This window comes from Mustela lutreola, chromosome 1 (genome assembly GCF_030435805.1).
Source record: "Mustela lutreola isolate mMusLut2 chromosome 1, mMusLut2.pri, whole genome shotgun sequence".
NCBI lineage: Eukaryota > Metazoa > Chordata > Mammalia > Carnivora > Mustelidae > Mustela > Mustela lutreola.
The window spans coordinates 263659772-263683809 of record NC_081290.1 but is presented as its reverse complement, the minus strand read 5'-3'; the positions used below and the strand labels follow the sequence as shown (position 1 = coordinate 263683809).

The following is a 24038-nucleotide window of genomic DNA, read 5'->3' as shown; positions in this document are numbered from 1 at the left end:
AATGAAGTATGGTATTTGAAAAACTCTTGGACATTAATTATCTCATTTTTTCCCTAAATTTGAAGGGAGGTTTTCCTTATATGGAAGCAATGTATGTGTCATTTTAGAAAGTTTTTAAGAGAAAAAATTAAAATTAGAAATAATTCTGCAAAACAGAAAAGCTATAACAATTTTTTTTCAATGGCTATTTTTCTCGTATTTTATCTGTGGATCCATATACTTCTAAAAAGCAATGTTTGACTATTCTTGACTATTTAAAACTATAAACAATTAATACTTTTGTACTAAATCTATGCATATTCATGATTATGTTCTTAGGATAAAGAAAGTCTAAGATTAATCCTAAATTAAGAGATTGAGAAAATTATGATAACATGATGCCATTAACAGAAATGTGGGGGATAAATTCAGATGAGAGATAATGAATTAAGCTTTGATCATGTTCATTTGAAGTGCCAGTAGAAATTGTGAGGGAAATGTCCCAGAGGCAGCTGCAAATGCAGGTTAAAATGTGGGCGAGATATCACAGCAATAGGTAAATATCTGCTAAAAATCACACTGAGATAATGGTCTAAGCCATAAAACTGCTTCCTATATTAGAATTAATCGTTAGGGTTAACATTTACTGTGTGTCAGATAGTCTTTTATGAGCACTCATAAATCTCATTTAAAGCCCGCAACAACCCTATAGGTGGTTACCATTAGTAACCCCATTTTACAGATGAGGAAACCAAGGCCTACAGAGAGGTCGAGTAACTTACTCAAAGTTACATGGCTAGTGGGGCACCTGGGTGGCTCAGTGGGTTAAAGCCTCTGCCTTCGGCCCAGGTCATGATCCCACAGTCCTGGGATCCAGCCCCGCATTGGGCTCTCTGCTCAGCGGGGAGCCTGCTTCTCTTCCTCTCTCTCTGCCTGCCTCTCTGCCTGCCTGTGATCTCCGTCAAATAAATAAATAAAATCTTTTTTTTTTTTAAGATTGTATTTATTTATTTGAGAGAGAGACAGTGAGAGAGAGCATGAGAGAGGAGAAGGTCAGAGGGAGAAGCAGACTCCCCCTGGAGCTGGGAGCCCGATGCGGGACTCGATCCCGGGACTCCGGGATCATGACCTGAGCTGAAGGCAGTCGTCCAACCAACTGAGCCACCCAGGCGTCCCAAATAAAATCTTAAAAAAAAAAAAAAAAAAAAAAAGTTACATGGCTAGCAAATAGCACAGTGGGGATTTGAAGTCAGGCCTTTAGACTCAGAATCCACACTCCCAACCACAGTGTTATGCCAACTGGAGTAATATAGCAGATAAAGGCAAAGAGTCCTTAGAAAACAGAAGAATGAAGCAGAAAAAAGACAAAGAAAAAATCCTGGAAAAGAGACAAGAGAAGTTTACAATAGCACCAGAAGAAGCAAGAGTGCATAGAAGTGGCTTGCTGCAAATGACCAGAGCAAATGCAGGAATCTGTGTAGTGATCAACAGAAGAGTGATAAAGAGATTCAAAAGAGGTCAAGTGGCAGAAATCAAGCAACAAGCAGATTGGAGAACCCTGTTCCATCTCCTTATGGTACTCCACCATGAAAAAGCTCCAGGGTCACAAGGACTGTCTGATCTGTGAGCTTTGTAGGCAGGTATCTGCTAAAGGCGTTACAAGACAGCCTAACCCAGCCCAGTGGCCAAGCTTGTTTCTCTTGAGCTGTCAATTGCACGGCTTCAGAGTCAGTGAGATTCTTGTTCACAGCCGGGTGCAACTCCAGAGTCCTTTGTTTGCTTCCTTCTACCCCATCACCGGCAGAGTTAAGACATGTGGGGGTACCTATAGGACATGAACACAGAGATACTGCTGGAGCACAGAGGTCATGTAACCTAGTCTATAAGCCAGTGAGGGAAAATGCAAATACTAACTGCACCACTTTCTCTTTAAAAAGAATTAAGAAATAACACAAGTTCAGGCCAGCTCTCTCTACTGACTCGGGAACCAACATCTGTGACTCCTAATGCTTTCCACGGGCACAGTAGAAACTCTAATGTGAAGCACTAGTCTTGGCAGGGGGCAGTGAGGGAACAGAGGGGTAGGAAGGGGGAGAGTGAGTGAGGTAGTGGGAGGGTTGCCGAGAATACTGCTGGAGTAATCGACAACAAAAAATTCTCTTCCAAATCCACAGGCTGAATGCTTGAGGTACTAAAAGACCAGAGAAGTGAGGTAGAGAAGGTCATGGGACTTCTCCTCCTGGACTTTTTTTTACAGCCACAGAGGGGTCCTTCATCAGTCCTAGGGCCAAGATAAGTGATGGTAGCAGGGTGGAGGGAGATAAGCGTAGTAACAGGAGGAGTTCCTCAAACTCCATCAAAGTTAGAGGCAAGAAGACTACTCGTGACTACCTGTCATTCTTCCTCAGTGCACTGTTCTCATAGGAGGTGGAAGTTTCCCTTCTCCCTGCTTATCCTTTATGTCTAGCACAACCTCAATCTAGTATTGACTAAGAAAACACTATGTCCCAGCACACTGTTGTAATAGTCTATTGACTTAAGAACCTGAAAAGCACAGCGATGTCTGGGAAGAATAGATGCTCTGTAAGGACAAGCTCTATTTATTCTCATAATCACTCAATGTACACCTCTGCCATTTCCAATAAAACATGCAGGTTATTTGACAGATAACCTGATGAAACTCCTTCAAAATAAAAAGCAATGTATCACAAAGTCCCAGGTTCTGATGCCGACGTTGGACTATTGTTGGGGTCTCAGATCTAACAAAATATTTGGCTCATCCTTTTAAAACTTTATTTCGTAAACATAAAGCTTTCATTTAAAAATACCAGAAGATTCAGAAAAGAATGTGTTCTCTCTCTGACAGAACCTATAGTTGAGGCCTCCTTCCTGAACCTTGAAAATCGTTCCACCAGAATATATACTCGATCACTCCAAAGACCCAGAAGTGCTTCTCATAAAAGCTTTTATCTTTTTTTTTTTTTTTGAAAAAGCAGCAAAATATAAATCTCTTGGCAAAATAAAATAGGAAAAAAAGTTCTTTTTTTTCAATATGATAATGTCAAAATGGCAGATGCTGGCACAGCCCAGAATCCAAAGTGGCCTACAGCCTGATCAGAGAGCCAGCTGCTGCCTCCTGGAGTTACCCCGGTGGCATTCCAAACGTGCCACCCAAGTGTCCGTCTCATCTCCTTCTGTTTCTGTGTTCCATTGAGCCCTCTTCCCCCTTTCATCTTATCCCTAATGCTCCTTGCTTTGAAATAAGTGTCAGACATAATACACTTTAGAAATCTAGCAGCAATATTTCAGAGCACAAGTAGGTTACTGAGACCTGAAAGAGAGTTTCTCTGGGTATTTCTGAGTGGAAACTTCAATACAGATGAAACAAAGGCTTTTTGTTGTTTTGTTTTGTTTTGTTTTTTTCCTCTCCTAAAGGTTGCATTATTCTGAAGCAATGGAATTTCAATTTTCTTTTGATACCAAACAGACACGCTTCCAACAGATCTCCCTTTCAAGGCCACCAACTAGACCCACCGTGTCTAATTTCAGGCCAAGGAAAAAGATTTCACTCCTTGAAAAGGTCGAAACCACAGATGCCTCGATAAATTAAACACTGATCGCATATTGATTGTATAGCTTCTGGATGAACGTGACCGCTTTCAGAGAACTCCACTTTGAAAGAAAAAAAAAAAAGTTTTAAAAAATTCAAATCCATCCATACAAAAGTCAGATTAGACTAGACCCCAGGTGCGGAGAAACATCACTGCACTGGCAGGAGAGTTTTCACAAATCAACACAACCAGCATCAGAATTCATGACCAAATCCCGACAACAACCTCCAGTGTCTTTACTTCTGCACCAGGGTCAGTGGCAATGTAAATCAAGAGCATGTTCTCAATCGTGAAGAGATATTGACCATGTGGCTAGAAGGAAAGAAAACTTCTTGGGGGGGAAATTCTGTGCAACACTGGATATTTGCAAAAAGCCCTCTGCAAAGAGAATAGGGGCTAAGCAATCATGCTGATAACAAGGCTGGGTACTTTGAAAGTCAGGGGGTGATTTTCACATTATATTCCTAGCCTGGAGCAATGTTTCTCTGGACAATAATATTTGCTCTTGATTTGTCCAACCAAACTACTTCACTCCACTGCTTCTTGATCACATGCTCCTTGGTATCCGGCCTCCCCTGGAGCGATAGTCATTAGGATTAAATAAGCAATTTAAAAACCAATCAATCATAAATCAGAATAAATCCAAAGAAGCTAAATTCAGCAGACAAATGTTTTGTCTAAATTCCCTTCGCAGTGTTCTGAATTCCAACTGTTTTATGTTCTTCATTTGAAAGGGCACAGGGAAGAGAGGATTACCTCAGCCCGGCCAGTCAGGAATAATTGTGCTTTCCCCCAGGCTGGATGATAATTGACTCATTATTCACAGTCATAGCTCTCAAGCTGCCAAGACACAAATGCACAACCCTGGCCCAGGGAAAAAAAAAAAAAAAGTGTGTGTCAAAGCCCAAGATGAGGGGCACAACAGCAGTAAGTTAACATTGTTGAAACATCCAGTTTTAGGTACTCATAGAGAGAAAAATGTGAAGAGAGTGTAAAGTGGTTGAAAGCTGATTTATGGGAAGAAAATCCGAGTGGCCGTTGAGTCATACAATCCGTTCAGTCTGGAAAATTATACTCCAGGCATCAACTATATGCAAGGTGACAAAGATGGGGAGCCCCAGTCCCTGCCCTTACAGAGTTTACACACCAAGAAGTTAACCCAAGTATGTCAACCACGAGAAGAGAATACAACCATGGAAGACAATGGAAGGGAGTCCAAGGTAAGAGAATGGCAAAATCACAACAGGTTTGGGAGAATCACAAGAGGCTTCACATAGACATGGAGCATCTGAGTTGGGCTTTGAGAGACCGCAACAAATTTCAACAGGCAAGCACTGCTGAGGTTATCCCACAGAGGGAAAATGGCATGAACAAAGCCCCCAAAATGGGAAAGCAAAGCCCCTGGGGAAGAGTCACAAAGTATTCCAGGAAGATGGGAGCACATGTGCTGTGACACATGGAAGGGCTGATATTTGGAGGGCCTGACAAAAACTCTGCAGTTTATCTAGGCCTTGGAGAGTCACAATTAGAGCTATGCTCTAAGGAGAGGAAATGAGTAGAAGGGAGCATTGCAGACCAGACACTGGTGTGAGCAATAGAAAGTCAAGGTAGTAATCCAGGTAAGAATTAAAGGGACCCTGAGCAAAGGATTTAAGAAAGAACTCCCTTTGTGAGTTCTTTTTTCATCTGTGAGACAGAAATGAAGACATTATCTCCAAGTGGTTATATTTCCTCCTCCCTGTAGATAACTCAGAATATGCACCTTATCTTCCCACTGGAATCTGTACTATTCTTCTAATTTGGCACACCCTAAGTAACTTCTTTTTTTTTTTTTTTAACAATCTCTGTGAAGATGGAAGTAGATAATACAGCACGCTTGCAACCTGTGAAAGGGATTACACTCTGGTGCAAAAGAGGCTACACATCTCACCCCACAAGATAAGCTCACCTTCCCAGTGGATTCAGCCACGGAAGTGAGGTGGCCCGCGGTAGCAGCAGATAGGGCACATTTGAACAAAGCTTTCCTTAGCTCCCAGAATCCTTAACAGGGTGACCGCTGCTGCTGACATGTCTACACAAGGTAGGATCTTGTTACATCCAAGAAGTTCCTTTCTTTTTCTATCACAATCCTTACCTACTTAAAACTTCCAAGTCTATGCACATACACTTCATTTTCTTAGTCGGAAATATGAGGACAGACAAACAGGTCTCTCCTCATTCTTGAGCCAAATCCAGAGTCACAAGGCCATAGACTCACCTAGGGAAAAACTTACAATAAACATCTCAGTATCCATGAAGAGTAGCTCTACTTCTCCATTAATGACGTATAATTTACTAAATTCACTTATTTTAAATGTACAATTCAATGATTTTTAATCAACACAGAGTTGTGCAACCATCACCACAATTAAATCTTTAGGTCACGTCCTTCACCCCAAAAAGGTCTCTGGGGCACATCTGAAGTCACCCCCTGTTCCCACATCTAACTGCAGGCAAACCATACCACTAATCTACTTTTTATAGCTATAGATCTGCCTTTTCTAGACCTTCCATATAAATGTAATCTTACAATATGTGGTCTTTGAGCCTGACTTTTTCACCTAGCACACATCTTTAAGCTTCACCCATGGTAGCATATATCAGTACTTCGCTCTTTTTTATCTACTGTGTGGAGAGATGCCATTCTGTTTTTTCCATTCACCAGTGAATGGACAATTGGGGGCTTTCCACATCTTGTACCCCCTTGATTCTGAGGCTGAGTTTGATCAAGGACCACTACTGCTAACCCAGTTCTGTGCTGTGCCACTACAGGATAAAGCCAAAACAAAAGACAGAGTTCCAGCCTCCTCCACACCCAGACAGTGGGAAGAATGCACATACTCAGTGAAGCTAAAACTCTCTCATCATCTCTCTTCACATGGTCACAGCCTTACAATGAGGCCACTCTATTACATAGTCCTGTTTTCTTCAAATTTATCTGAAGTCACCTGAAACTACCTTTCTTATTGTTCATTGTCTACCTCTTCCCAGTAACGTAAGCCTAAGGAAAGCAGGGACCTCTTGGTCAGGAAATCACTCACAGTTCCTGAAAAGGAAAACATTCGTTCTCCACTCCAAAGGGCATGTAACATTTAAGACCGAACATAGAGTGATGCTCAACCTTTCCACCAGGGAGTTCACTGTGTGAACTGAGCTGGAAGATTCAAGGAAGAGTTAAGAAAGTTATAAGATGGTCAACTCCACTCAGATCATGATCTCAGAGCCCTGCACTGGGCTCTCTGCTCAGCAGGGAGCATTGCTTCCCCTTCTTTCTGCCTGCTGCTCTGCCTACTTGTGATCTCTCTCTCTGTTAAATAAATAAATAAAATCTTTTTTAAAAATAAATAAAATCTTTAAAAAAAAAAAAAAAAGGAAAGAAAGTTATAAGACATGGCCTTTGTCTATGAGAAACATATAATTTATTCTCTTAAAACCTGTACTCACTCAAAGGCACAACATTTTGCATATCTTTCAGCCAGCATTTCCATGTCTAAGAATTTATCCAAAAGAAATAATTAAGTATGTGGGCAAAGATTTCACTACAAAGCCAAAAATGTCTAATATTTTCCCTTGAAATTTTTTACTTAATCAAGGCCTCAAATTTTTGCATATCTTTGAATTTCCATGTGTAAAAATGTATCCAAAGGCCATAAATAAGAAGGGTACAAAGAAAAAAAAAAAAAAGCATACAAAGATGTAGCTACTGAAAAAATAAATAAATAAGGCCAAAAGCATTACTAGGAACCTACGACGCTAGCCATGTCCACGCCTCAGCTGCCCTCCATACCCTCTGACCTCAGCTCCCCCCTCTCACCCTTGTTCCTGCCACTCAGGCCACAATGACCTCTTCCCTGCTCCTCAACCAGGCCCAGAGCTGCTGTGACCAGGCCTCCACACTGGTGGTTCCCTTGGCCTCAAATGCCTTTCCTTCAAGAATCTATAGGCTTTCCTTCATCAGCTCCTTCCAATCTTCACTCACATTTTACCTTCCCAAAGAGGCCCAACAGCATCATTCTACATAAAAATGCAACCCTATACCTCCCCACCAGCACTCATGACCCTCAGATCCTGCTCAGTATATTTTTTTGTCTTTACCAGAACAGTTACTATCTTCTAACATAAATATTTTTCTTACTTATTATGTTTACTGTTCGTTGCTCTCTCCCCCTGCTAGGATTCAAATTCCCTGAAGGGTAATGACCTTTGTCTCTTTTGGTCACTTACGTGAGCATTACTTGGCACACAGTAGGTGTTCAATAAACATTTACTAAATGAATGAGGATAGACAATGCAACATCATCTGTAATAGCCAAAAATTGGAAATAACTAAATGTCCAACAAAAAAGAGAAGGGCGAAATAAATTATAGCATATCCACACAATTGAATACTATGCAGTCTAACAATTCTATTAAATTATCATATTTATTAATTGGGAAGTTCATAATACATTATGTGAAAAAGCAAGGAACAAAAAGTATGCATAGTATGATATCACTTTTATACAATAATTATAATAAATTTGCTGAATATATAAATGAATGAAAATATTAGGTTGAGACTTACTATAATTTAGGTACTGTTAATATAAATAAATATAAAAATATATGTGTGGTTTTTGTATATATGATTATTTAATCCTAATAACACATCTGTGAAGTAGAGGTTATTATACCCATTTTACAGATGATAACACTGAAACTCAGAGATTCTAAAAACTTTCCCAAGACCACCTCATTAGGAAACAGCGGAGCTCAGATTCAAATCCTGGTTGTCTCTAAGTCACATGTTCATAGCTAATAAGTGCATCTATACACAAACTAATAGAATAATTCAGCAAGGAAGTATACACCCATGGTTTATCTCTAAGATACAGGATTACAGTTTTATTAATTAGTTAACTGGATACCGCTTTAGTTGTATGAAACAGACATGGCTATTTCATTAAGCATGGCTTAAATGAAATAGAAGTTTATTTCTCTCTCATGCATTAATACAGAGATGCAGAGAATCCATAATAACATGGTTTTTCTGCTTCCCAGAATTATTCTAGAACCCGGGCTACTTCTTCCTTTCTGCCATCCCTAGGGCACCACCCTTCTCCAACATGGTACACAATGGTGCACGACCCACTCTTGCTCTATGCAAGAGGATAAAGAGGAGAAAGTGTGTACCTCTGTTCCCTTCCGTCATTAGCAAAGGTATAGTTTAAGCTCTTCTATCAAGGAGGCACCAAAACAGAGCAGCTCAAACAGGAATTTCATTTCTCTCTCAGGTAATAGTTTAGGGCAAGTGGGCAGGCTGTGTTCCATGAGATGGTCCAAGCACACAGGCTGGCGGGATGCTGTGCCATCCTTGGCACATGGCTTCCATATCTGTGTCTAAGGATCACTCCCACAGTTGTCTATTTCCGGCTGGGAGAAAAAGATTAAAGGAGCCTAGGCCATGTTTCTTGAAGATATCACCCCAGAAGTTACACGTATCAGTTCCCCTCCCTTCTTATTGGCACAAACTTGGGCAAACAGTTATACCCAGCTGCAAGGAGACTCGGGAATGTCATCTTTATTCTATACTGCTATAGAAAAAGTGTATTTTTTGTTTGTGTGTGAAGGTGTGTGTGTTCATGCCTTTTTATTTTCTTACTTTCCTACCATGAACAAAAAAATAAACTTATCGGTAGAGGTGAAAAGCACTTTATCTAACCAAGTCTCTTCCAATCTTTAATCTAGGGAGAATACCTACAAGCATCTCCTTCCTTCTTAAAAAGTTGTTCCTAGAAATACTAAGAAAAGAATACATATACATACATAATATCTCACATTCACATTTCTTTATATTGTAGACACAAGATTCTTTTAATATTCAACTTTGATGTCCCTCTTTTAAATCCTAGTTATCTAATCATAAAATTTTACATCTCAATAAGTTTTAAAAGTACCTTCATTTATAAAATACACAGCAAAAAAGGTACAAAAAGCACTGAAATTACTGGAGGAACACTTCCTAGAAGGTGACAACATACCTTCATGCCTATGTGGTCTCCCTACACTGTTGCCTGTGCACTTGCCAATGGCAAAATGCTCATAAAGAACATAGTTCTTCCAGCAATAAGACAAGTAGCCAGATTTTCGCTGTGATGGAATAACTCTGGCCCGTTCACACATGCTCTACAATCCTTCAGACTTGGGACAGAATATACGCTAATCCAAAGCTCACCTTAAAATTCTGTAAGCAAGTATACCCTGTTCTCCCTATCAGAGATCAGCAAGATCACAGTAAAATTATTCCTCTAACCCATCATTCTTTGTCTACTGTCGAAGTTCCTTTTTAAATAATATAAAATGGTGACGTGACATTAAACAAAAAAAAAATTATGGTGAAAGTAAAATAATAGTTCTTACTCCCTGGGCAGGGCATGTAGATGATTTCTTCATGAAAGCTGTGGACCTTATTCCTGGGAAAATGCAGTACATACAAAAGCAGAGAATTTTATGGAACACAAACATTTCCCCCTCCTCTCCTTGATCTCATTCAGAACATATTTCTGAAAGTTGGTCTAGAAGTCAAGGCTCCTGGTCCATCCATACACTAGCACTGTTGAACTAAAATTTGGGGACTGATTCCCCAAGAATCCACATTTTAATAAGCTTATTAAATGATACTTGAGGTAAGACTCCCAAGGAAAGGTTTCTTGGAGTAGAATGCAAAAATTGAGAATTAAAAAGAGAGGGAGGTACAGGCTTCTCATTATAGAATGAAGAAGTTCACAGGGATGAAAGGGACAGCACGGGGAGTAGAGCCAATGGAATTTTAATATTGTTGTATGGTGACATAGCTACACATGTGGTGAGCACATTACAATGCACAGAGTTGCTGAATCACTATGTTGTACAACTGAAACTATGTAACACTGTATGTCAATTATACTTCAATTAAAAAAAAAAAGATGTAGTATCTGATATCTTTGTCAAAGTATATAAATACCTTTGCTTCAAGGTTCTGTGTCGACATACTATTTAGTCTATCCACCAGAGGCCAGTGTAGGATTATTCCCTGAACTGTGCAGTCTTACACTATACGAGAGACTCTATACATAGATACTACACAATATATACCATACAGAGTTCATTTTGACTCCACCAAGGGTGTGGACAGCTAACACGGTAAACAATACTTTTACCTTCTTTATATTGTAGATTCAAGATTTTTTTTTTACTATTTAACCTTGATGTTTCCCTTTTAAATCATAAATAGCCTCCACAAATAAAAACCACACTAGAGTACATCTTTTTAAAACCTACCAAGTACCTTCATGTATATTTCATCGGCTTCACCTCACAACCATATGAGACATACTGAGCAGGCAGAATTATCCCTCATTTACAGATTCAGAGAGAATAAGCGGCAGGCCTGCAGTGTCAAAGAATTAATAAGTGCCTGGACCAGGTCTTCTGAATCCTGAGCTCAAAGAGAACCCTTTCCGTAACACTGGCCCTGCTCGCAACAAAATGAGAAATAAAAGGGCAGTACACTAAACTCTTCATAAAACCAAATCCCATCAACCTAAAAAATCTTCCTTCACCCTGAGATCATACCCTCCTTCTGCCTGCCTACACAGTGATACATCAACTTAAGACAACCTTTTTTATGCACACAGGTTGGAGAAAGTCAGGGACTGCGAGGTTTTTCTACGCTTTTACAAATAAATGCTTTTTAGGAGTTTTCAAACTGCCCAAATTTGCAATAATCCAGGACCCATTCATTGGTATAAAGCATTGGGGCAATGCAAGAACACACTTAAACTGTACATGTCTCTCACATTCCCTCATTTTTTTTTTTTTCCAGTGCACTTCAGGGTGTCCCTCATTTAAAAAAAAAAAAAAAGCTTGAAGTCAAAAAAGGAGAAAAAACAGTCTGAAAAATCTACTGTTCTAATCATTCTGATTTCTCTTTTTTAAACTCATACAGAGGGTTTATTCTAATCTAAAACTGAGTCCCCCAGACCAAAGGCAATATTCTGCATATTGTTTTATCAGCACTACGTAAAGAGTGGTTAGTATTAGCTTACCAACTGACCTCTAACTATAGTGTGCTTGACTGCTAGTGTGCCTTCACACATCTGGAGCATTTGAAACGCAGAGCACACAGAAATAAGTAAGAATGACGTATCAGACTAGGGACTCTGTCTCATTCATCTTATATTCCCAGATTTTAGCTCAATGCCTAAAATACAACAGGAACACAGTCAATACGGAAATGATTTCAACATTTGCAAGAAGAACTGCAGTGACACTTTTTAATTGGGGACTAAGCCTAATACCCAGAAATTAGATGACTGGCTACAAGTCACACAAAGCATAATTGATGGAGGAGAGGAGGAAAACGTGGCACTTGATCCACAATCCCTTTTTTCTAATCAGCAATCCATACACTATAAAACCTAAGGCAAAGTCAGGCTAAGCTCAAAAAACACATGAAAATGGTATGATTCTTCTCTGTGTTAAAGAAGCAGTGGGCTTCAAGGAGAACGAGTTAACTGGTGCCACTTAAACCTTTCTCATCTGGAGGGAATCCAAGTAGGAGGGGGAAGAAAAAAGACACTAACAATCTCAAACTAGACAGACTGTGGTTTGATTGTCATACAAAGAAGATGTGAGTTTGGCTGCAATAAAGTTTCCTGTTTGTATCCCTTTGGGTTTAGCTGACCATTTCAAAGAAAATATTATTGGTCTACGGCTGAGAGATTCCAGATTTGAAAGCCACACACATTTGAATACAGACCCATTCAACTGAATCAAAGGATACAGTCTTAAAACCACCTCAGTTCCAAGCTACACAATTTACTCTTTCTTTTCAAGCGTAACAGTACATTTAACAATGAATAATAAAAATAAAGTCTCAAGTTAAAGACCAATGCATACAAAACAACTGTGCACTCACTCAATATTGTTTTCATCAGCCTCTTAAAGGCTGACTGTGACCATCTTTAAAGTTTCTTTGGCCACTAGCAGTTTTCTGCTTGTCTTTTGTAGAAGTTCAAGATTCCATTTGCCTGGGACACTTGGGTGGCTCAGTCGGTTAAGCGGCTGCCTTCAGTTCAGGTCATGGTCCCAGGGTCCTGGGATCGAGTCCTGCATCAGGCTCCTTGCTCCGCGGGGACCCTGCTTCTCCCTCTGCCTCTGCCTGCCACTCCACCTGCCTGTGCTCTCTCTCTCACTCTAACAAATAAATAAATAAAATCTTTTTTAAAAGATTCCATTTGCCTAAGAAAATTTACCTCTCTCATCTATATCCACACACACAATATATATAATATATATATATATATGTTGAAAACATATACAGAGAATCAAAGAAAATTATTCTTTATTTATAGGCCAACCAAATTAAAAATCTCATAATATTTTATTTCACTGAGAAACAAATTTATTGCAACAAAATACTATGCGTTAAAAACGCTGCCAAAAATAAATTTTAAAGCTTATAATTCAAAATGTTGTAAATACTTAAACATATTTTCTCTCCTTTATGCAATTACACCTGAACTATAGCAGGCACAGAAAACAAACGATTATCTATGGGCCAAATATTCATGGATAGAATATGAATCATAACAACCACAGCTGAACATTTACGCTAATATATCTGAAACAAAATAGCTTAATCAGCTCAAAATGCATCGTAATTTGAGGGGAGAAATTTCCTTCTATCACGAACCAGTGGTTTTCTGTGTTTCCTAATTTGTCAATTTGTTCCCTAAATGTACTGATTTAGTGATGACAAAAGGAATAGAGAAAAAAATGAAAATTGCTTAATTACAGTTTACAGATGTTCCCCCAGAGAGAAAGAGTAGGGTAGTGCTGCTGGGGCTGTTTCTCCCACCAGGCTTGGCTCTGCTAATGATTTCACTTCGTTCCACACTTTTTCCTCCTTCAGCCTTCTAGGTGGTTTTTGGTACTCTATTTTGATGAAGTCGTCACATACATATGGCTACTGATATAAAACCAATATAAACTGTATTTCTGTTCAGGGTCCTTGCAGGGCTCTCTAACTCCAATGTTTCTCCCCTCCTTTGCAAAATCACTTGCACTGTCTGCTTCTCTGTGTGGGGGACTGCATTACCAGAACTGTAGTCTCAAAACTAGTGGAGCCAAATTACTAGTTAAGAGCCTTATGAATGTAAAAATTCCTGGACCCCTCACTATAGAGCCTCTCATTTAATAAGCCCAGGATAGTGTCTAGAAACCTTTAGTCTTTCTTTCTTTTCTTTTCTTTTTTCTTTTTTTTTTTTTTTTTTGGAAAGCTTTAGTCTTATATAAGTTTGATTTATATCAATATAAAACCATGTTCTTTTTTTTCCCCACTCTTTCTAGCAATACAAAAAAAAAAAAAAGAGTCAATGAAAAGCTTCGATGGGGCTTCCTTATTCTCTCCCTTGAGATGCCAAGATGCCAGACTAATTAGTGGGTTTTTTAATCACCTGGTTGCTTTCATTAGCAAGTCCTCCTAGGATGTCTCCTACAACTTTCCCTTGAGGTTAACATCCCAGTGGCCTATGTCTTCAGTCGAAGGATGGTGGCTGCTATTTGCTGGGCTGTTTCCACCGTGGGCTTCGCTGTTCAACTCCCATTTCCAAATATGCCTCCCAAGCAGCCTTTTTTTTTCCCCCTCAGTGTGACTAACGGAAAATTTTTTTATAAAAAGGAAAAACAGAAAGACTGCAAATGGCCTGTGAACTGAAAACACCACTCAATATTCAGTAGGGAATTAAAGTGCCTGATAACAACCGCCCAGAAACGGGGGTGTGCGTGCCACCTGGAAGCAGAAAGCCGGCCGTTCGCTCCAGCTTCCTCTAGCCGGTGATCTGCCAGTTGCAAGGGTATCAAAACAATGTTAAGCCCGCTGGTCTTTGTCTAATACCGACTGAAAACAACCGCAAAAGGCTACACAGCAAGGATTATTTTTTGTTTTGGTGTGTTCTTTTACGAGTGAGAGAAAGCTGTTTTTTATGCTCCACTGAAATTTCTTTCCTGCTCTGAGATTGGTAAGAGGGCCAGCTGCTTTCGCTTTTTCTCTGTGGTATTTTTCAACAGCCTACCTTAAATGCATCCTTCAGACAGGGAAAGGACTCTCTGTACCCCTATGGAACTTTAAAGATGTGTTTTTCTAGCGTTCCCATTCAAAACAGCTTTGGGGAACAAAATGATATGTCAGCTTCGGAAATGTGTTGTTTTATGCGCTGTCACCACTTTCATTTTTAATTACATTTTCTAGAGGTTGTCAAGTATGCGGAGCGATATTCCTTTGCCTGAACTGACAACTCAAAACTTATCAGTCCAGAGGAGTGAAGCAAATCCCAGCTCAGGATTCTAAGCTCTTGACAGAAGTGACGCCCAATAAAAAAAGAAACAAAAGCCTCCTGAAAACGAGAAACATGGACCTTTGAACAGGTCCCTCTGCCTCTGCGGGCTTGGCCTCTCCCAGGCAGGACACCTCTGACTGCTCTTAGACTCTTTCTTCTCCCTTGTCCTCTGTGACTCTTGTTGCCAAGTGCCCCCAGGGTCTCATTACCCTTCCCTGCTTTCCTTGTCCCCCTCTCCTGGTCCATATCCCTAAAGCTGTATTTCTGTTCAGGGTCCTTGCAGGGCTCCCTAACTCCAATGTTTCTCCCCTCCTTTGCAAAATCACTTGCAATATCTGCTTCTCTGTGTGGGGGACTGCACTGCCAGAACTGTAGTCTCAAAACTAGCCAAATTACTAGTTACTAGTAGCCAAATTACTAGTTAAGAGCCTTATGAATGTAAAAATTCCTAGACCCCTCACTATAGAGCTTCTCATTTAATAAGCCCAGGATAGTGTCTAGAAATCTTTAGTCTTTCTTTTTTCTTCTTCTTCTTTTTTTGAAATCTTTAGGCTTATACAAGTTTGACATTGTAAAAGTCTTTTTGATACTCAGCCAACTTTAAGAACCACACTGGTCTCTAGCAGATCTGCCCAGTAGAAATAGAACATAAGCCACAGGTGTGGTTTTAAATTTTCAAGCAACCACATTTTCAAAAGTTTTGAAAGTGAAGTTAATATTCATAATGTATTTTATTTAAGCCAATTTTCCAAAATATTGTCATTTCAAATGTAGTTAAAATAAAAATGTTATTGAGGGGCACCTGGGTGGCTCAGTGGGTTAAGCCTCTGCCTTCAGCTCAGGTCGTGATCTCAGGATCCTGGGATCAAGCCCCGCATCAGGCTCTCTGCTTGGCAGGGAACCTGCTTCCCCCTCTCTCTGCCTGCCTCTCTGCCTACTTGTGATCTCTCTGTCAGATGGATAAATAAAATCTTAAAAAAAAAAAATTTAATTAAAAAAATAAATAAAAATGTTATTGAGGTATTTTACATTCTGTTCTCATACTAAGACTTCACACCCCTGTGTATATTTTGCATTTATAGCGTTTCTCAATTCAGATGTGAATTTCTCATCAGAAATACTTGATCTGTATTTGTAGTAGTCAACCCCTCTTTCTTGAGGAATTTGTTCCAATACTTTCAGTGGAAGCCTGAAACTGCATATAGTACCAAACCCTATCTATACTGGTTGTTTCAAGTACATATATACCTATGATAAAGTTTGATTTATAAATTAGATACAGTAAGAGATTAACAACAATAAAGTAGAATAATTACAACAACATACTATAATAGAAGTTATGTGAATGTGGTCTCTCTAAAATATCTTATTATACCATATTTACCCTTTTTCTTCTTGTGATGATGTGAGATGATAAAATGCCTATTGGAAGAGATGGAGTGATATGAACGAGGCAGCAATGTGATGGAGTGTTGGGCTACTAGGACCTTCTGATGAGAATTCAGAAGGAAGACCATCTGCTTCCAAAGCCTGGTTGACCACAGGTAACTAAAACCATACAAAATGAAACCACAGATGGGGGGTGGGGAGGAACTACCATGTATCTCACAAAATTTACATTTGAAAAAATTGATTCACACATCTAAGTTGTCCCAAAAACATTTAAAAGCTTTCCAATAACTGAACTGAGAAGCAATATTTTTATTTAAGCTTAAAACAATTAAAATTAAGTGAAATTTAAAACTCAGTGAGCAGCACTAGCCACACTTCAAGTACTCAATTGCCTGCCACATGGGCTAGTGGTCTGTACTAGACAATGGGACCTAGTGATCACATCATACGGTAACTGTACCTTCCTGAAATTTGCAATGGTGACAGAGCATTGGCATAGCTCCTTATAGAACTAAATGTGAATAAGTAAAAAAATATATATATATGGATTATACTCTCTTATGATTACGTAAGATTACTAAAATCTAAGATAAACTGAAACCTATTTAGAGGTTTTGAAACCCTAAGAGTTTGGAATAATCAAAGGCCGGACCACCACCAGTTTATAAATCCACAGGCATTGGCCATTTGGCCTGAATGTCCTACCCTCAGGAGGAATTTAACAAATATGAAGGAAGAGGGAGGTTGAGTCAATGGGCTTTTTTTTTTTCAAAGACGCATTGAAATAATAATAAAACACTAAAATCACAAAGTATTGCAAGTGAAATGAGAAGAGCATCAAGAGAACTAGAAATGAAATCACACATCAAAATCAGAAACAAAATCTTTGATCTAGACATAGGAAAACAGGTTAGAGTAGATAAATACAGCAGTGCATAGAGAGCTGTTATGTGGTAATATAGAAACTGGTAAAATCACTGGGGAAGGGTCCTACGTGTTCTAAGATTAAAAGGAGAGAATGAAAAACAAAGAATTAGTTAACAGTCATAAAAATCACAGTAGATTCATTTCAATTTCCAAACTATTTTAAGTTAAACCGTTGGCAAAGTGGGTAACTTTAATGGAACTTAATCATGCAGCCTGAAGAACAAAATCAGAACAATGACACTATGTGTGTCTGAGAGAGAGACAGACAAAGAGAGAGAGATGTTAAGATCTGGGTATAACTACTATAACCCTCCCCCCAAGGTTTCTACTATATGTAACAAATGGACTTGAAACAATTGAATGTCCATTTCTAAGTCACTGGCTTCTTAAATATATAATTTCTGTGTGACCACAATATGAGTAGTAACTAGCACTCTAAAAACTGGGAGCAGATGGCTCCCAAATCCGATTGTGCAGTAATCTTGGTGTGAAAGAAAGTTAGAAATAACTCTCACCCTTACTAAAACAAGGCTCCATCTCCACCTCCACCATATATTATTTAAAGAATATATATATTAGTACTAAAACAAATGGAAACATGATCTAAAGGACAATCAACAATGGAGGCATTTTGAACATTTTTCAATTTGGCTCTTATCTGCCAAAACTTCCTGCATTCTATTTTACTTATGTCTTAGGACCCAAGGCAATTTTTGGTTCAGCAGTTACTGCAGACTCACTATGGGCATCCTCTTCAATGGGTAGATTATACTGTCTTCCCCGCCCAAGTCAGTGCTGTATGTCTCTCTTATGAGCTCTCACAAAATTCTGTATTTTCCACCATTCTGGTACTTATCATACACTCATGTAACTTTTTGTCTACTTATTCATCTTCCCTCCTAGATTATGAGCTTGAAAACATAACCTATATCTTATTTTTGGATCCTCATCACCTAAAACAATACATAGACCATTAGGAGACACAGATTAATGAATAAGTGAATAAAGGCATTAAGAGAAAATCATATACATTTTCACAATCTGTGTTTTTATAACTTAGGCAAATGACAGAAATATGTCAGACAAAGGAGGGAAAAAGAGTGTTTTTCCTGTAGATGGATAGTTTAAATCATTTTTTTTAAGATTTTATTTATTTATTTGACAGACAGAGATCACAAGTAGGTAGAGAGGCAAGCAGAGAGAGAGGGGGAAGCAGGCTCCCCGCTGAGCAGAGAGGCTGATACGGGGCTCGATCCCAGGACCCTGAGATCATGACCTGAGCCGAAGGCAGAGGCTTTAACCCACTGAACCACCCAGGTGCCCCTAGATGTAGAGTTTAGAAAGACCTGTAAATTAGGGATGTCTGGGTGGCTCAGTTAGTTAAGCCTCTGCCTTCATTCAGCTCAGGTCATGATCCCAGAGTCTTGGGATTAAGCCCCTCAGAGGGCTCCTTGCTCAGTGAGAAGCCTGCTTCTCGCTCTGCCTTTATCCCTTCTCCCCGCTTGTGCTCTCTCTCTCTCTTTCTGACAAATAAATAAATTTAAAAAAAAATTTAACCTGTAAATTAATCACATTCACAAAGAAACTGAGATGCCAAAGATTGAAACTTAGCCTCTTATCTTTACCCACAATAATATCAACAACATAATAACATCTTCACCAATAATGAATAAAACCAAATTCTGCACACTGACTTTCTTTTTTTTTTTTTTTTAAGATTTTATTTATTTATTTGACAGAGAAAGATCACAAGCAGGCAGAGAGGCAGGCAGAGAGAGAGGAGGAAGCAGGCTCCCTGCTGAACAGAGAGCCCGATGTGGGGCTCGATCCCAGGACCCCTGGATCATGACCTGAGCTGAAGGCAGCGGCTTAACCACTGAGCCACCCAGGCGCCCCTGCACACTGACTTTCTAATACAAATCTTGCAACTTGGTCTTACTCTCTTGAACTGATGACAATACTGAGAATTCAATTATAACTGTTTGTTTAAAATAAATAATTAATATGTCTCTTTAAACATTTTGATAGAAGATTGTATTTATTATCAAGTATGTACCATGATCTAAGAAAAACAGAATTGCTTTAAAAAAAAAAAAAAAAAAACCCTGCCAAACGTGATCAACATCAACATACTGGAGCAAAGATTTTGCTACAATATTTACAGTTTCCAGTGATTTTCCAACAGTCTGAAGCAATGATGTGAGTTTCTTACAACCAGGCTATAGTTAAATTTTTTCCAGGGAAATATTTTTAATAGGATTACTGACCCTTTTAACACTCTTGGAAAGAAAATGAATCCTATAAGCATTCTGGCATATAACTATTATAAAAATAAATAGAACAGTCAGTCAGGGGAAATCGTAATAGACTTGAGAAACCAAACTCTAAAGAAATGTACATGATAGTGTATTGGTAACCACTTTCACAGGGAGAAGATTCTACACATTAGCAAAACTGAGCACACGAAGACAGACGAAGGGCTGGAAAGAAGGGGCAAAGTCTGAAGAAACAGCTTTCCTGTCTTCCTTAAAACAGAATCACAATCACTTCGATCAATTCTGCGGGCTGTCACTTGATGCTCCGGCTGTCCCTAAGGGCTGTTTGGTTTTTCAGAAGGTACTTAAATGTTTCAGGGGGGACAAGGACGCTTACTGATTGAAGACACATTTTTGCACTCACGATTCTTTGTGCTTTAAGAAGAATTTTTTCAGGTCATTAGTTTATAATGTGAACTGGCGCCTAGGGATATTTTGAAAGGAGAAAAAAAAAAAGTGCGCTTGGAGATGCAGTTTATGTGACTTGCGTCATCATTTATTTCAGCTCAGTTTGGAGCCCAAAACTGAACTTGCAATGAAGTCACCATATCTGCAACAGTTTCTTTCTCAGCATGCAATGACCTAACAGAAATCTGAGAACAGAATATATACCCCTTGGCCTCAAAACAAAAACATTATAACCTCTTTAAAATATCTACATGCTTGCAAGAAGTTCTTACTGTTTCAGAGTATGAAAATAAAGTCAGTTTTACAACTAATTTCCAAAAATAATTTGGATTATCAAAATGCCACTGGCATTCAGAATGTATTAATCCTGCTAGTGTTACTTGTTTCCAGGACCCTACCCCAACCATTCACGCTGCGCTGTTAGGTACAGAGAGCATGGAACAAAATCCTTAGGCTCAGGGAAGGCAAACATCTTCCCAAACCCAAGGTCACAGACCAAAAGATGATTTGGCCATGAATCAAGAGTAGTTGGATCCACATATCCTGTCAGAGGAGATCATTCACAACCCCAAAGTAAACTAGATATTACCTAATTTTTCCATTAAGTGCAAACAAAAACACAGTCCGCAGTTTAAAATTGTAAACAAAACAAATCTGGATATTCCAGTGGATGAGGGAACAGAAGGCTGGCAGAGGGCAAAGCAAAAGCTGACACTCTACTCCTCCCCCAATCCCTGGGTGGGACAAGTATGACATTCTTTAGGAGTCTCCCAACTATGTTAATGTTAATACCTTGTTAAGAAGGGGAAAAGGACCTGGACAATGACAAGGCCTAATGGCCTCCAGTATTCTGTAGGTCCTCTTTAGCATATGAAAAGTTCTCCATCATATATAACCTGTCACGCCTCACAACCCCGGGGCAGCAGCTCTTTCTGCCTGTGGGTCCTGTCCCCGTGCTTTAATAAACCATCATTTTGCACCAAAGATGTCTGAAGAATTCTTTTTTTTTTTTTTTTAAAAGATTTTATTTATTTATTTGACAGAGAGAGATCACAAGTAGGCAGAGAGGCAGGCAGAGAGAGGGGGGGAAGCAGGCTCCCCGCTGAGCAGAGAGCCCGATGCGGGACTCGATCCCAGGACCCTGAGATCATGACCTGAGCCGAAGGCAGCGGCCCAACCCACTGAGCCACCCAGGCGCCCTGTCTGAAGAATTCTTTCTCGGTCATCAGCTCCAGACTTCACCCCACTGCACCTCACCTACATTCTAAAACTTCATGACAACTATCTTGCAAAAGAAGCAAGGTAGACTCTGGACGCCTGGGTGGCTCAGTTGGTTGAGCATCTGCCTTTGGCTTGGGTAATGACCCCAGGGTCTTGGGATAGAGTCCTGCATCAGGCTCCTTGCTCCATGGGGAGCCTGCTTCTCCCTCTGCCTCTGCCTGCCACTCCCCCTGCTTGTGCTCTCTTTCTGACAAATAAATAAATAAAATCTTAAAAAAAAAAAAAAAGAAAGAAAGAAAGGTACAATCACTTTTCCTTTTCTTCACTGTAAAAACCTTTCTTACACATTTGTTAAGGACACATGATAAATGGTTTAAAATCATGAAGTCAAGTATCCTGACAAATGTCATCACCTCGGGAGATTCTGAAACTCCCTGTTCTCAGTCAGGTACACATTAGAATCCCCAGGGGGAATTTTTACAAAGTGCAGGTTTCTGGGCACCCGTTAAGACTCTGAGGGGGCCCCAGAATCACCGCGCTCTACAATACCCTCCGCTGAGTCCACAGTGCAGCAAGGGGGGAACCTACTGCCTCACAGATGTGGATTGATGACCCACAAAGGACCAGAATGAGAGCAGGTCAGCAGCAGGCGGGCTGAAGCGAAACCCAAAACGAAGAGGACAAACTCAAACGCCTACAGGCACCACTTGGGTGAATGAAGCAGGTGAGGCACACGCACAATGCGTGAGAGCCAGAGGGTGTGACAAACGGGGAGCTCACACAGCAAGGGCTCCCGAACTCTAGCTGCTATTGCCATCAGGGAAATAAGAGGTAACAGGTCTCCTCTCTTAATTGGAAATACACAAAGCAAGTTATTATTTTTATGTAAAATTTCCCATCCTTTAAATGTTAGTTCAATAAAAAAAAAAACACAAGACATAATGAAACAGGCAATATGGGTATGGCCTTTAGGCTTCAATTTATCACTTCCAATCTAAAGGATTGTTTCCATTCTCTAGAAACCCTAGCATCATCATCATAACGATGACAAGAACACATACCTAGCATTCATTAAGTATTTACAGGCTTGCCACTAGGCTCAGAGTTTGACTTGAAATTACCTCAATTAACCTTCATCCTTTAAGGTACTGTTTTTACCCCAACCCCAACTCAAACCCCTCCGCCAAGGTCACGTGCCCAGAAAGTGGCAACACCAGGATCCAAATGGATACAGTGTAACTCCATAGCCTATACTATGCTGTATGTCTTAAAAGTTTTAAATACACTTTTAAAAACCTCTACTCTTTGCAGTTACATTTCTTCAAAAATAAAGGAATTACACAAAATTATTTCTCAGGTCCCTGTTGATTTTCAAATGCAATGGCTCTGACTCCATAATACAACTCTTGGTTGTATAAAAATGTTGGTATTTATATCCATCTGTCTCAAACACCTGATTAAAAGAAAGGAATGGATGCTTACTGCACAGTCTTTTTGAAAAGGCGGCAAAGACATAAGATTATAATAAAATCTATCTCTACTGCTGTAGAAAGTCTACTTCTCCATTTTACCTTTTGAAAGATGAGTAAAAGTGCTCAGGAATTCTTCGTATGTTTGTTCATGGCAATTTACAAACTTATCCAAGACTTCTTCAATTAATTGATCTTCATCCATGATCTCCAAATCTGATATTTGGGCAGGCATTCCTTCTCACAAGGCCACTTTACCTAGGAGACAAAGAAAAACACGAACTAGAGAGTTGTGCAGGACCAGCCTCCTTGAAAATGCTGTAGAAACCTGCAGAAATTCAGTCTTTCAAGGTGAGATGGATTTCAAAGTATGTCAACCACGCATCCAATGACAACAATAATAGCTTATATTCATAAGCTACTTATTTAGCATTTACTATGTATGAAGGGCTGTTCTGAGCATGATAATGTTAACTTTGTAACAATCTGAGCTCAGGTCAGAGCCAGTAGGTAGAAGTAATGGGTTCTAGAGCCGGATCCTTAGAACGCATGCCCTTACACACTTTACGATGTTTTTCATTCTATCTGTTACGTGACACTCTGGCCCCACCATGTACTATTGTACTGTTGCAGCCAAACAATTGACTTGTCTGTGCTTTAACACACCCAGCGACTCGGAACTCTGAACATTCCAAAGAAACCTTTGGACAGCTCTATTAAAGACCTCTTTTAAACTCTCTCCCTGTACATTTCCCCAACTGGTCCCTGAGCACCTGAGATCATACTGAATAATTTCAATCCTTCTTCTACAGGACAGCTTTCCAAATATTTGAACAAGCCTATGCTGTACCTCCTCAATTTTATTTCACTCACTTAAATTTCTTTTTCAAAACCCAGCTCAGAATTCGGTTTCTCTCTTAGCCTTCCATCTCCCATCACCCCAGAGAGCTGATCATAATTTCTCTGGGCTGCTTCTGGACTCCGACATACATTGTATTAGAAATAGCTGTGTACATTTCTGTGTCCAATTAGACACAAATCCCATGAAAGGCAGGGCCCCCGTCTTTTCATTTTTGTACTCCAAATGTTTAACAGCTTAGGATGGGGCATACAGCTGGCAATCAATCAATATGAAGCTAAAATTACTCATTTAAGCAGGTACAGTAGTCAAATACTGCTAGAAGCTGGCAAAACATTCAACTAAAGTCACCCAATTATTTCACCTATGCCTAACATGACATAACTTCAACAGTTTCCCCCCTCCTGCTTAATCTACCCGGAAAAGATTTCATACTGTCTGCATCTCCCTTCAAAATA

General features: G+C 39.6%; 1 protein-coding gene across 5 annotated transcripts in view; it reads right to left on the bottom strand.

Annotated features, from left to right (window-relative positions):
• The window catches only part of IFTAP (intraflagellar transport associated protein), a 67272-nt gene that overhangs the window by 26683 nt on the left and 16551 nt on the right, over window positions 1–24038 (bottom strand). For all 5 annotated transcript variants that reach the window (XR_009345952.1, XM_059140091.1, XM_059140064.1 and 2 more), the window contains one exon: window positions 22824–22979. Coding sequence is in view for 4 of the 5 variants with exons in the window: in XM_059140091.1 (XP_058996074.1) it covers window positions 22824–22956 (133 nt within the window). In the remaining variant the exon portion in view is untranslated. The remainder of the gene's footprint in view (window positions 1–22823; window positions 22980–24038) is intronic.